The following is a 15,301-nucleotide window of genomic DNA, read 5'->3' on the forward strand; positions in this document are numbered from 1 at the left end:
AAATGAATGGCCATGGGTGTTCAAGAGTGGCTGCCACATTTTAGTGAGAAGATTCATATCATTTAGATTGCGAGCTCTTCGGAGCAGGGACTCCTTTCCCTAAATGTTACTTTTATGTCTGAAGCGATTCTTCCTATTATGTGTTGTTTGTATTATTTTTTATTTATATGATTGTCACGTGTATTACTGCTGTGGAGCGCTATGCACATTAATGGCGCTATAAAAATAAAGACATACATACATACACACACATACATACATACACACACATACATACATACATACACACATACATACATACACACACATACATACACACATACATACATACATACTGTGACATAGTCCCAGGATAGTGGGCAGCTTTCTGTCTAATTTATAGAAGAAAGTGCAGGCTTAGTATGGATGTGACCCGCTCCACAGATTCACAGTCACTAAGGCTGGAGGATAGGAAATCCATACCCGACTTTACAATGGTCCTGATTTTCACTCACCTGCTCACCTAATTACTAGAACAGGTATTTAGAGCAGAGAGGGTTGCTTTTTCAGTCTCTGTCGTAGAGCCTGGAGGCTGGGAGGAAAACTGTTGTTCCCCAGTATCCAGTTCGGGGTAGACGGCCCCCCACATGTTGCAGCATCTGAGGATCTAATGGGACGCTGTCCCCATCTCACAGTTAAGGACTCAATGTTATCTCTGTGTGTTATTTTAAGTTGGTAACTGGCTTAGCCAACCAATGTTGCAGATAGGGATATGCATGTGAGTTAGACTCCTGACAGGAGTAGATATTTCCTTTTATGATTTATTTTGTTCTTAAAGAGACGGTGTTTAAAAACGTGTAGTGTCACTAATGGAAGAATAAACCGCTGAAGGTTGAGGGCTGAGTGCCCCATTGTGTGTATACACGTGTTTGTCCCCCTTTTATACAAACCAAACCCCAGAAGACTGTGTCAGGAAGAGCCTGGGCAAGCGACAGCGCTACATAAAGGGAGCAGTTTGCCACAATACATACATAGATACATAGATCTCCTTTAATGCAAGTAGTGTTTGTTGGAATACTACAGCCAGATACGTTCACAATATTCGGTCAACAGGCTTCGCAATCTACCAGTTTAATAACATTAGTTTACAATACGCTGCTGAGGAAGTATCCAAAGTTGGTGTAATCTGTTTCTTCATTTTTTTTTCATAACCCGCCATGACATTCAAGCGTCCTTCCGGAAGCCGTTTATTTGATGGTAACCCTACCTCTCTAGTTCTGTTGTGCTTTTCTATGCATGGGAAATCAGAAATAATTGACAAATCTGTGCGCACAAATCAAATGCAAACCCCTCCCATATACAGTGAATGGCCACATTCCATTGGGGGGATGGGGGGTGAGGGTAAGGTTAACCCTTTGTGTGCCCACGGACGTGGCTTCTACGTCATGCGTGTCTGGCACCCCATGGGGTCCCACGGTGTAGTAGCTATGGCACAAACTAATCACTCGGTTTCGTTGGGGACATCGTGGTCTGCTGAATAAAGGACGCCACCTTGCAGGAAGAGGATCATCAATCACGGAGCAACCCCGTGCGCCACCTCATTTTAATTTAACCCGTTGAACGCCACATTCAAATGTGGTGGTGACACCAGCAGTTTGAGCCAGCATACTGAACAAGTCTTCCCGAAGTCTGGTGGCAGAAAAAACACAGTGCCACTCGCTTGTTAGGTAACCCTACTGCTATTACAATGCTAATTTGGGTCTTTGACTGAGTCAATGATTGAGCCACACCTGTGCTGAAGCAGGGATATTCTGAAAACCTGACCTGTTGGGGGTCTTATGATGCCAGTCCAATTGCTACTATGGTACTACTTCCAAAGATCCAAATAAGTATTGTAATTATTTAATGAGGCATCAATCATGTACACGGTGCTGTACGGTAGGAGTATATAGACAAATTATAATACGACAAGACTATTTTGACTAGGGGCTAACAAATCAATTCAGGAACAAGATAATACGACATGAAAGTAGAACATACAGTGGAAGGTAACGTGAATTCACCCAAAGAGCTTGCAATCTAACACACTGAGCGGGATATGGGATTTCTGGGTCAAAGTGGGACATTGCAATAGAAATGTTCTAATCTGTGATAGACTCTGCGGAAGTCCGATGCTGAAAAGGTGTGGCGCTCATTACGGAGGCTGCCTTATTTTACATCATATACACGAGCACGGAAAAGGTTCCCCTATGTGATGCACTCCAAAAACCTCCACAAATATAAGAAAAAATATAACTTGTAATAATAGTAGAGTAAAAAAAACCTCAGAACAATCAAATAATTAAAACCTAGTGCCACAGGGTTTTTCTCCACTAGGTTTTAATTATATAATTGCGCTTGTTGAGTTTTATTTTTTACTCTTCTATTATTAAAAGTTATATTTTATCATATATTTGTGGAGGTTTTTTGAGTGCATCACATCGGAACTTTTTCCTTGCTCGTGTGTATTTGCCCCTCTGTTCCTTGATTGCCCCCCTCCAGCACGTAATCCTGTAATTTAAAGTTGAGCAGGCATTCACTTTTGTAAATAATTATCATTTTAATCATGCCATGGCCACCTGAGTAAGGCTGAGTCCCCGCTAGTGCTGAGCGGGCGGCGCTTGCGGCGGTTACTTACATATATAGATATATGTAAGTCCCCGCTCACGCTGTGTGCGCGCACTCGTGCACACACGCTCACCCACGCTCGGCGCTTAGATAAACAAAAAAATTATTCTTTCCTGCGCGCTCAACTACCCGCAAAGCCCCCCTCCCCCCCCCATGCATGCGTACATGCAGTACACCCGGCACTCATGCTTGGGGCGCTCTCCAAACATGAGCGCGCTCAGCACCAGCAGGGACTCAGCCTAAGATATCTTGTGGGCTCCTGACTTTGTCTGGATTTCTACACTTCTTCATGTCTCTCTTCGTGTGAGTGCCACCTAGATTTTTTTTTCTATAACAAAAACCAGAAGTCGAAGCTCGGGAAAAATAAAGTGTTGAACCTTCCTGGCAGGGAGAGTCTAAACATTAAATGACAAATCATAAGAGATCATTAACGATGGCAGTCTAACTTCTGTCGAATACGCAGGTTCGGAAACAGCGTATACGGGAAAATACATCCTACACGTGAGGGGTACTCAACTCCCGTTCTCCGGATTCCCCTAACAGGTCAGGTTTTCAGGAAATCCTCACTGCAGCACAGATGGCTCCGTCTTTGACTGAGCTATTGATCGAGCCACCTGCTGGGATAGACTGAAAACCTGACCTGTTGGGGGTCTTGAGGACAGGAGTTAAGTGCCCGCTGCTATAAGTTAACAACTTCACTGTTAGAGAGAACCCATCTACCACCAATCTCGCACAACGTGAGGCAGCCACACTCACGGGCAACAACCGCCATTCTATGGCACGGATTTTTAGTTGGCTGACGTCAGTCTTTCTATAGAAGGGCCGCGCGCGCGCACGGCAGGGAGAGGGGAGCCGACACAGCGGCGAAGATGAGGAAAATCATCTTTTCACGCCGCTGCCTGCGCTCAAATGTATGTACAGTATGTGTGTATGTATGCATGTATGCGTGTGTCAAGGATTGCAAAACAAAAACAAATATTTATTAAACTTTTTTCTTTTCTTTAAAAGATCTTATCTAGCACTTACTTTCACTCACACAACCCATGCACACACACACACACACACACACACATATATACACACATACTGTACATACACATGCACACACATATACTCACACATACATACACATGCACACACATACATACACACACATACACTCACACATACACACACATACACTACCTGCAGCTCCCGGCACTATATACAGGAAAAGCATGCGGCACGTGCACGCGCGTTCTCATAGGAACGCACGGCCCCCGCTGTATATAACAGCCCTAAGGCAGGGCTACAAGCAAACTTCAGTGCAGAAGTTATACCCACATTTACCCCAAACAAGGCTCAGAGAGCCCTGCCCTTTAATTTCCCCCCTCTCTGGTCCCCGGTACAGAATGTCACTCTAATGATGTAGCCAGCAATGTAACTCAACACTTGAACTCTATGGGGGTTATTTATCCAACTGCAATAGTGCCAATCAGCGAAGTCAGGATTACAGACGTGCAAAACTGTCCCGACGGCTCGTACACATTCTTCAGAGATGTTTCTTTATTTTATTTCGCCGTTCTATAAGATATTTAGTCGAGCTGCACAGGACTAAAAATAAATAGCTAAATCAGTCTTAGATGCTGGGGTTGGGAGAGGGGGAGAGACCTATATACACTGGCGACACACTTTATTGAAGTGTGGCCAGTTCCGCAAGCCGGGAGATTTCCCGGCTTGCAAGTGGCAGCCCCTCGGCGTGCCGCGCGTCACCGATGCGCGGTCACGCGTCATCGGGTGCCTGCGCCCCCTGCACGCGCGTCCAGGGCTCCCCGAGGGAGCCCTGGTGTCCCGCGATGTGGGGGACGGCGGCAGGGGGCTCCGGGGGACCCGGCGGACCCGGAGAGGAGAGGGGGAAGCCGCGATCGGCGGGCCTCTCCTCCGCTGCTTCGGCGCGCGCCCGGCACCCTCCGGCGCGCGCCAGGTAACTGCTGCGGCCGAGAACGGGCAAATGCTCGAATAAACTCGGCCGCAGCAGTAGCATAGTACCCATTGGCCGGGAGACATCAAAGCCCGACGCGCACTATTGCGGCTTGGTCGACAATAAATTAAATGGCAGAAAACAGCAATTTGGGTGCGATAGGACGGATTGCGCTTTGGTGACTCCCGGTCATTGACTTACAGGTGCGCCGACGAGTATTCTAAAACGTGCCTTGGAAAATCTGGGGCTATCACCAACAAGACCCAGGTACATGGCAGGTACATGCTGCAACATTTCAGTGACATATCTACAGAGACGAATGGCCCATCGGATTAACACAGCAGGGGTCCCTGGCAGTCCCATTCTGCCAGGGACCCCCGCTGTTAATCCAATGGGCCATTAGTCTGTCTGCAGAAATGTCACTGAAATGTTGCAGCATGTACCCAGCATGTACCTGGGTCTTGTTGGTGATGGCCCCAGATTTGTTTTAGAATGCTCGTCAGCACTATAGTATACACCTCTGTGAAAACACCTGAGATACCTGGGACACAGGAAAATGTACGTATGCAAATAGGTATTTTTTTCTCAGGCGGCTTTGGTCTCTTCACTGTATTATTTACGAGTTGTATAGTTAAGTAATTTGGGATATCTGCACTGTAGACAATGGGTCCTCCACTAAACAGAACTTTCACACTTTCTCTCTTTCCCCCATTTACCTCTCCCAAAAAGCCCTACTTCTGGATCTGGAACAAAGTTGCGGAGTATGGCAAGACGAGGAAAAAAAAAATACTTGTGAAATGTTTGCCCAATGCTGTGAAAATCTCACACATCTCTTCTCAGGATTATTACATTTAAAGAACATCTCCAAAATCTTGCTTGAGTCCTCAAACCTGGACATCTGTTCCAGCAATGCGTGGTCTTCTTACTACACCTACAACATGTCTCCGCCAGATCCTAACTATGCCAAGAAAATCAGCTGCTTTCGTGTTATGAAAAGCTTAGTCCCCTCCAGCTAGGTCAGCCATTCACCAAACAAACAAGGATTATTCACGTATGAATATTATAACACCTACCTATACCGTGGCACGGTGCGATCCAAACAGCTACTTGCAATACAGGAGGCTGCTGCAGAGCGACTAGGGAAACGGAGAGAGGATAGTTCCTTTAACCAAGTTACAATTCTGCAAACCTCCTCCCCCCCCCACTGTCAGTTTATATGCAGAACTTTTAACTGCATATTTTTAATAACTGCGACCATATAAATGCTGGGACTGCCACATGCGTCTGGAATCTTACACAGATCCAGTGAGACAGCCCCCCTGAACTCCCCAGTTGGTCTGAAACACATTACAGATGCAGAGAAGGGGGTTTATTTAAAGAGCTGGGGCCCCAGGTTCCGATAAGACAGTATCTCTGCAAAACAGATGTGTGTATGAACCTGTAAACACAGTTCTTTATCTTATCACTCCCACTAGCAATGTGCACTTGAACTATATGTTCAACTGATTATTGTAGTAAAAAAAAATGATGCTGAAATATTCTGAATACCATACTACCATTTTTGTAGTGATTAAGCAGAGGCACTTTTAAAAGTTAAAGCTGTTAAGTCCTTGTTTAAGAACAAATAAAACATGGCATTTGTGGGGGGTCGTAGTTAAAATGGCAACCTCCCTGATGCTTTGCTTAAGGCCGCGTCCATAGTGGGGGGTAGAAACAAACACTTGGGCACCAATGCGTATGCGCATAGTGCGCGCGTGCTAGCACGTGTGCTACAGGGAGAGCGGCGCTTCGCAATACTAACATGTTTGTATTTCAAGCGCGACGCCGGGTCACGGAGGAGCGCGGAAGCTAGCGGATCCCATTATGGACGGGCCTAAGTCATGTCAGTGAAGGCTGTGACCGGGTGTTATCAAAGCATGATCCGTGCTCTGGCGCCCAAGCCGGCAACACCTGCCATTAAAGTCAATGGCAGATATCGCCCATTTGGGCGCTGTAGCTCGGATCGTGCTTTGATGACTCCTGGCCTATGAAAGGATAACTCTGTAGCAGCTGCTAAATTACGATGATCTAGACATTAGCTGGAAAAAAGAATAACCAAAAAGGATTACGTGGCAAGGATTTGTAAAGGGGGTTTGTGGATATAATTTCAGGAATGATTAAGGCCCGGACATGTCACATGTATCGCTATCGGAAGGCATTGCAAACATCCCAAGATGTACACACGTAGCAGACGTTATTGCTCTTGCCGGCGCGTTGTAACGTGGATATATCCCCCTTGGTCTGCGCAGGTCCAACAAGAGGTGGGGCCAGTAGGGGTTAATGTGGCATGGGCTTTGGGTCTGACTGTAATTTTGATGGGTGTACTTCAAGCCTTTGAGGGATAGGGGGGATCCCTGTTGCAAGGGGCAGGTAGCGGTTCCCAGTATGGCCAGGCTGGGTTCATCATGAAGGGTGATGCGGAAACATGAGGTGTAGGTCTTCCGTAAGTGGTGTGGCGGTACCAGCAGCACAGATAGGGAGCGAGACGGCAGATGCAAGTACTGTGGCGGATGTGTTGTACAAGGACGCATACACGCGCCATGCCAGCCCCATGGGATGCATCTGTTAGCCGAGGTAAAGATACCATCCTGACTTCGATCCCGTGACTAGCGGTTTTGTGTAGGTCGATGGGGCACACTTGTCGGACATTGGTTACAATTTATTTAATAATGGCATGCAAGGCGGGCTCATGAGGGTCATGGCGGTACGGGTCAAGTTTAAAGGGGATTAAATAGCCCCCTAGGTGGCGGTAGTTGGGGGGTAAGTGTGCTTATCCTTGCCAGAGGGACTCCGTGCTGGGTAAGGCCGCGCTTATAGCGACGGTGACCGAAAACAAATGCATTGTCGCTGCCGCATGCGCTTATAGTAAGCGCGACGGCGACAAAGCGATGGGGCGACGCAATCTTCGGAAGCCGGGAATAACAATGCCCTGATCACCCGGCTCAAAGCGAAATACAACTTTCGCTAGCGGCGACGGGTGACGTCGCGAGCACTATAGGCGCGGCCTAAAGCCCAGTGTTGCTGCGAGTGGTGAGTAGGCCGGGCTCATTTAAACGTGAGCTCCGGGAGCCCACTCACGTCAACTGCTGGGTCACATGACCCCGGATTGGGGTATCACGGGTCATCGGTTCAAGGACCGTTGACCTTTAACGTTTTTGAGCGAGCGCTCTGGCAGGGGTAGCACTTACCAATTATTTCATGGCTAAATAAAAAGCCGGGGCCTTGTACCGCCAGACCTTGTCGTGTCATTATGTGTGTGTGATCTATGTGGGGTTCTGGGTACTTGCGGTGGAGGGGAGGGGAGCTCCCTCGCAGTCTCCCCGGTCATGTGGCCACTATCAGCTTCACCAGGGACGCACACAGAATTTAGGGGGCCCAGGACAAACTTGAAGAACGGGGCCGCTGCAAATCTTACAACATTATCACATTCGGTCTGCTTTGCCCCATCACCTCTCTTTGTGCCTCCCTCCCATCTTTTCCCCTTCTGTCTCGTTTCTCCCGCTCTTATGTATTTCTCCTCTCCTCCCAGCATCTCTCTCCTCTCCCCCCCAGCATGTCTCTCTCCCCCACCAGCATGTCTCTCTCCTCCCCCCCAGCACGTCTCTCTCCTCTCCCCCAGCATGTCTCTCTCCTCACCCCCAGCATGTCTCTCTCCTCACCCCCAGCATGTCTCTCTCCTCTCCTCCCAGCATCTCTCCTCTCCCCCCCAGCACGTCTCTCTCCCCCCCCCAGCATGTCTCTCTCTGCTCCCCCCAGCATGTCTCTCTCCTCTTCCCCAGCATGTCTCTCTCCCCCCCCCCAAAGCATGTCTCTCTCCCCCCCAGCATGTCTCTCTCTCCCCCCCCCCAGCATGTCTCTCTCCTCCCCCCCCCAGCATGTCTCTCTCCTCTCCCCCCCAGCATGTCTCTCTCCTCTCCCCCCCAGCATGTCTCTCCCCCCCCAAAGCATGTCTCTCTCCCCCCCCCCCCCACAGCATGTCTCTCTCCTCACCCCCCCAGCATGTTTCTCTCCTCTCCCCCCAGCATGTTTCTCTCCTCTCCCCCCAGCATGTTTCTCTCCTCTCCCCCAGCATGTCTCTCTCCTATCCTCCCCAGCATGTCTCTCTCTTCCACTGCTCATCTCACTCTCTGTTCTCCCCTTGTGTCTTTTTCCCCTCCCTCTTCTCTTTTCCCACACACGCCATTCTCTTTCTTTAATCCCCAATATATATATTTCCCCTGACATCCTCTCTCTAACAACCTGAGGTTTCTTATCCCAGCATCTTTATCTCTTTTTCTTCCCCTTTCTCCCTCATGTCTCTCTCCCTCTCATGTCTTTCTCTCTTTTCTCCAAGTACAGTATATGAAATAAATGCTGCACACCTAAAACAAAAAGTATAATAAAAGATGATACAATTACCGGTGCCCCGGTGCTTGAACGAAAGCCTGTAATCAATCCAATGCAAGTAGTAGCTGAAGGAACACAGGGCACAAACAAATTTGGAATAACTAACTAATTTGTTGGCTCAATAAAGGAGTTAGTTATTCCAAATCCGTTTGTGCCGTGTTCCTTTGTCTCTTTTCTCCCATGCATGTCTCTCTCTCTTTTCTCCCCTCATGTCTCAATCCTTCTCTTTTCTCCCCCTCCTGTCTCTCTTTTCTCCCCCTCATGTCTCTATTCACTTCATTTTTCTGTCTTTTCTCCCACTCGTCTCCCTCTCTTCTCCCACTCATGTCTCTCCCTCTCTTCTCCCACTCATGTCTCTCTCTCTTTTCCCCTTTGATTCTCTCTGTTTGCTCCCCCTCATGTCTTTCTTTTCCCTCTTATGTATTTCTCCCTTGTACTTCATTTTCTCTTTGTGTCTCTTCCTTTTCAAGTCGGTTTTTAACCACAAGATTTAACCCTTCCCCTCCCTCTCACCTTTCCCAGCCTTCCTCTCAGGCCCCAGCCCCACCTACTGACTGAGGCCCCGCCCCTTCACCTCTCCCAGCCTGCCTCAGGCTCCAGCCCCACCTACTGACTGAGGCCCCGCCCCTTCACCTCTCCCAGCCTGCCTCAGGCTCCAGCCCCACCTACTGACTGAGGCCCTGCCCCTTCCCCAGCCTGCCTCAGATGGCAGCCCCGCCCACTGGCCAAGGCCCCACCCCTTCACCTCTCCCAGCCTGCCTCAGGCTCCAGCCCCACCTACTGACTGAGGCCCTGCCCCTTCCCCAGCCTGCCTCAGATGGCAGCCCCGCCCACTGGCCAAGGCCCCACCCCTTCCTCACCTTTCCCAGCCTGTCTCAGATGGCAGCCCCGCCCACTGGCCATGGCCCCGCCCTTTCCTCTCACCTTTCCCAGCCTGTTGCTCCAGCCCCACATTGCTCTAATTGAGGCCCCGCCCCCTGGCCTAGTCCCCGCCCACCTATGGAGGCTCTGCAGAGGAAGGGATTTCCCCTCTGTGTTTCCTGCATCTCAGGGCCCCGCCCCATGACCCAGGCCCCGCCCACCTGCATAGGAAGTGATGTCCCCTCTGTCTTTCCTCCTGTATCTCAGGGCCCTGCAGAGAATTAATATGCGGGCAGCAGGGGCCGGGCCCCTAAAACACACAGGGCCCGGGACAGCAGTCCTGGCTGCCCCCCCCCACCACCCTTGTCGGAGGCACCGAGTTTCACATTGCAAGGCCAGTATCCAACCTCACATTAATGAGACCAAAAAAAGTTGAACCGGCTGTCTGTGAGTAGGATTACTGGTTCTGCACTTCTGTAACCCAGGCTGTGCTAAAAAAAATAAAAGCTTTGTAATACGGCAGGCATACATTTATACTGTAGGTATTCCATGTTAAAGTTGATGAGAAGCAAAAAGGGACACCTTGTGACTGTTCATTTGCATGTTATTACCCAGAATCCCTGATTGCAGTTGAAGCACTGTATCCTGAGAGACTATGGGGAAATGCAGGGTTGTGGACCTGTCTGAAACATGGGGATGTGCTCAAAGTTCTTTTAAATTATTTTTTAAAATGTTGCTTTTATATACTGTAGTATTATATTCATGAAGAAGTTCCCCAGATGTAGGGGATTACTTATCCTGGCTGCAAAATTGGAGCAGAAATGCTGACCCATATTTTATCAAAACAAAAAAATCTCGCTGTATACTGCAGAACATTTTTTTTTTTTAAACTTAATTTTTATTAAAAAAATTTAGGGAGAGGGGGAATGAAGAAAATAAAAAATGGGGGGGAGGGGTGGGCACAAAAAATAGAGATGGGAGAAAGTACACATTTATTTACAATTTTACCTAACAAGACTTCTTAAAATATTCTATTACACAGTTAATATAAATATCAATAAATTTTTTTTATTACAACAAAATTAAGTGGGTATTAATTTCTGGTTCATTTTCACTCAGAATCCAAGGTAACCACACCTTCTGAAAATCTGTGTAGGTGTCGTTATTAAGACTAACCAGTTTTTCCATGTAGCAAATCTGCCGGACTTTATTATTAACTTTGGGAATTGAGGGAATAATTGTTTTTTTTCCATACTGCCGCTAATTCGCGTCTTGCGGCTGAAGATATATGGCAGAACATTTTTACCGATTATATCAGGTTCCATTTTTTTCTGCTCCAGTTTGGGGCGACTTTGATAATAACCGCTGGGGAACTTCCTCGTGAATATAAAGTACACCTCAGCGCCCTGTTATAACGCGGTGCTTGGGGTCCAAAGAGTCTCATCGAGATATAAGCGGATCGCGTTAGGTGTCGCTCTCTCCTCAGGCCCCCCCCCCTTACCTTGGCTCTGACGGCGGGACGTCACGTTGCCATGGCGACGCGTGAACTGAAGCCGTCTGAACCACAGCAAGGAGAAGTTACAGAGGCCTTAACCGCTTCCCCGGTATTTAATTTAAATGCCTTCAGGAAGCATGGGGGCCTCTGTAACCCCTGCGCCCCCGCACAGAATTGTATGCAAATGATTTCTGTGATCTTGCATGCATCCAGCGAACTTAAAAACTGCCCAAATAAAAAATTGGGAGCCACGCTTCATCGCGTTATAAGCGGATTCGCGTTGTAACGGATCGCGTTATAACAGGCTTGAGCTGTATTACTATCAGTAAAATGATAAGCCCACTAAACAGTGTACTCGAAAAAGAGTTCACTTAAAAGAACACCACTGGTGTTATAAAATGTGAGTTTAACAGTAATTAAAAATCAATATATCAAGTGAAACGATACCAATAAAATCCCTATTTAGTAAACACTTTGTAATATATACAAAACAAATCTACGTAAGTACCAGCACTCACTGTCTAATAGCTAAATGAAGAAAACAGTACTTTTCTCGTTAACCTTTCACTGACTGTGTGGACTCCTGGTGCTCATTTGCAAGCTGCTTTCTTGCAAACTGTGTTCAGCTTTAACTGTACCATTAGTGGATTCTTGCTGCCCTGCTATTAGCTGTTTAGCTGTATTTAGCCTACACTATATGTTTGCTATCTATTTTCAGTGGTGTCTGATTTGACCAGGTATAGGGGAAGGGAGGCTTAGGGAAGTACCTCTCGGTCCTTTTGGACCAGGGGGAATGGGCCAGATGAAGAGGTAGTCCCTCAAAACGTCGCCCCCCTAGCATACTTTCCGTTCTCCGTTTTTTGTGTATATTCCTTGTGTTTCATGTTTTTTCCCCTTTTCCTTTCCCCCCCCCCCCCCACCCCTCACTTTGTGACATGCCCATTTGTGATACTGGTTTCTGCAAACACATTTGATTTATTTCTGGTTCATTTTATTATTAAATGTTTATTCTGCATTACAACTGTTTTCATCATTTAGCTATTAGACAGTGAGTGCTGGTACTTACGTAGATTTGTTAGTACTATACAGGGGAATAAGGGTCCCCTTTTGTTCCGTGCACCCTGCTATTGCATATATTTAACACTATCAGAGTGCTGTCTATCGTCCCCTTTTACCCTTAGACTTTGTAATATATGTTTTATATAAATACTTATTAAAGGTTATATTTTATAACACCAGTGGCGTGCATTTAAGTGAATTCTTTTTCGAGTACACTGTTTAGTGTACTTATCATTTTACTGATTCCTTTTCAGTTCACAGTTTGCACCCACATCACCATTACAACTATTGATTATTTCATGTATTAGTATGGCCTACAGTATAGTTGATCACTACCTATCACCACTCCCTTTTTCCCTGTATTACTATCAAAGCAATTCTGAGTAGAAACCGTATTGGCCTTACAGGAATTAGAACTAAAGGCTGCTAAAAGCCTCTCTTATGTACAGTAGGAGGATATTTGTCAGTTTCTCGGTTACTAAACTGGTGCAAAACTTGAATGGGCAATAAGGGATCTGGGAAATCATTGTACAATGGGCTGTTACTGTTCAATTGGTTTTCAGAGGGCAATGGGGATGGTCACTATACAATACCAACCTGTCTACGGCCTACATTTTGCAGCAACGTTAAGTTCCAGTTTTACGAAGAAGCTGTTGCTTGGGATTTCCGTTCTGAAAGCACTTGATAAGCACTTCCCCGGTGCTATACTCACCCGGCAACTTTTGTCGTTCGCCCTCTTGTTGCTCACCTCTGCTAGTTCACCTTTCTCCATCCATAGCCTCAAGAGTGGCAGGGCCCTGAGCCAAATCAATGATTTGTGGTCGTCCAAGGATGAAATGCTAACAACCGCATATGATTTGAAGCAGAAGAAGCTGTATATGCTGCCCGATACCTAGCACTGCTGTCCAGGGCTGCCTGGTACGGGCATGCCCCTACTCCTTTTGTTTATGAAGGATTACTGCTCCCTCGCCTTCTCTATTCAATGCGACTAGTTGTGTTTGTATGTTGTACTGAGTGAATGCCTGGATGCACCTTGGCTGCCGTGTTTGGCACTAAATGGATGTGAAAACAGTGTTGAGGCCCATATTTCGTAATCAGCGCTATTGCATAACACACCTTATTTGTAGGGTTGCCAGGTGTCCAGTATCGAACCGGATTGTCCTGTATTTGGACACTGTCCAGTAAAAAATGAGAGATAATACTGGACATGTGTGAGTCCAGTATTACCTCTCTGGACATAGTGACCTGGTCGGCTTGGGGGACCCCCGGGCAGGAAGAGAGCAGTGTTGTTGCTTGGGGGCTGGGCAGCTTCCTCCACCCTGATTGGCTGCTGCTGGGTAATGCATCCAATCAGGAGGAGGTGTCAGGAGCCTGGGGGTGGGGCCAAGGAGAGGAGGAAACAGCATGGAGCGGAGAGAGATGAGGGGTGTGTGTGTCTCGAGCGCATTGCACCTTTCACCACTGTGTCCAGAATTTTTGGGTAAGCCACCTGGCAACCCTACTTTTGACCCATTGAAGTAAATGGACTGTAAGTAGGGTTCCGGAGCCAGGAGGTGTCTTATGACGCAGCAATGCTTAATAAATATGCCGAAAGGCACGAAGGCCATACTGTATGTAACCAGATGGGTTATACATGTAATCCCCCCTAATGGAATTACTATTATCTCTCTATACAGCACAGTACTAGTCTCCCAGGAGTTGGGGAGTTAATCCTAGTAAACTATTCAGACAAATGTTGCAACTTAATCAGAATATGAAAGTTGCTAAGTGTTTAGGCAGGAGCCTGGCCACTCCTTTCTTCCAGCATATTCTAGAAGGATCACATGATATAGAGTGATCTCGTCAGAGACTAAAACCACCATTAATCTGCCCAGTAACAGGGGTTGGGATTGACATCTATCCAAAAGTATACAAGGAGCTGCAAAGGCTTCTGGTCCCCAGACCCCAGGAGGAACAAGAGGGAGAGTGTTGAGGGGGGAGGAGGGGGTGTCTTACTTGTAAATATGTAAGTACGCAGTTATGTAATAGGGTAGTTTAGGGTAGCATCCCCTTTGTTGTTTTGAAAGATAGTGAAGTTAGGGTGACCAGATTTACAAAAGTAAAAATTGGGACGCATTAAAAAAAAGTTATTTATAAAACAAATTACATCCCCTTTGTCTTTCTTCCCCTCCCCTTCTTACATGCACACGCGCACGCACACACGCCCTATTCTCTCTCTCGCCCTATTCTCTCTCTCGCCCATCGCTCCATTCTGTCTTCCCCTCCCCATTGTGTGTCTCACCATTCTGTCTCTCACCCCATTCTGTGCATCTCACCCCATTCTGTCTCTCACCCCATTCTGTGTATCTCACTCCCCATTCTGTGTCTCTCTCTCTCCCCAATCGGTGTGTATCACCCAATGCTGTCTCCCCATTCTGTATCTCTCTCCCCATTCTGTGTCTCTCACACCCCATTCTGTGTATCTCTCACCCTATTCTGTGTCTCTCACCCCATTCTGTCTCACACCCCATTCTGTCTCTCACATCCTATTCTGTCTCTCACATCCCATTCTGTCTCTCACACCCCATTCTGTCTCTCACACCCTATTCTGTCTCTCACACCCCATTCTGTCTCTCCCACATTCTATGTCTCTCACACCCCATTCTGTCTCACACCCTATTCTGTCTCACACCCCATTCTGTGTCTCTCACACCCCATTCTGTGTCTCTCACACCCCATTCTGTGTCTCTCTACTCCCCATTCTCTCTCCCCCCATTCTCTACTCCCCATTCTGTGTGTCTCTCCCCCCATTCTGTCTCTCTATCCCCCATTTATTGTCTCTCTCCCCCAGTGTGTCTCTCTCTGCCCCCATTCTG

At 47.4% G+C, this 15,301-nt stretch overlaps 1 protein-coding gene across 7 annotated transcripts in view; it reads right to left on the reverse strand.

Annotated features, from left to right (window-relative positions):
• LOC142472235 (ectonucleoside triphosphate diphosphohydrolase 8-like) overlaps positions 1–15,301 on the reverse strand; it is a 95,563-nt gene that overhangs the window by 73,182 nt on the left and 7,080 nt on the right. For 2 of the 7 annotated variants that reach the window (XM_075579146.1, XM_075579148.1), the window contains exon 2: positions 5,680–5,742. In XM_075579146.1, coding sequence (XP_075435261.1) covers positions 5,680–5,742 — 63 coding nt within the window. Of the gene's footprint in view, positions 1–5,679; positions 5,743–5,902; positions 5,971–9,544; positions 9,599–13,158; positions 13,641–15,301 lie in introns of those variants that run through there. The other 5 variants (XM_075579150.1, XM_075579149.1, XM_075579147.1 and 2 more) reach the window with 5 other exon arrangements.

This window comes from Ascaphus truei, chromosome 21 (genome assembly GCF_040206685.1).
Source record: "Ascaphus truei isolate aAscTru1 chromosome 21, aAscTru1.hap1, whole genome shotgun sequence".
Taxonomy (NCBI): domain Eukaryota; kingdom Metazoa; phylum Chordata; class Amphibia; order Anura; family Ascaphidae; genus Ascaphus; species Ascaphus truei.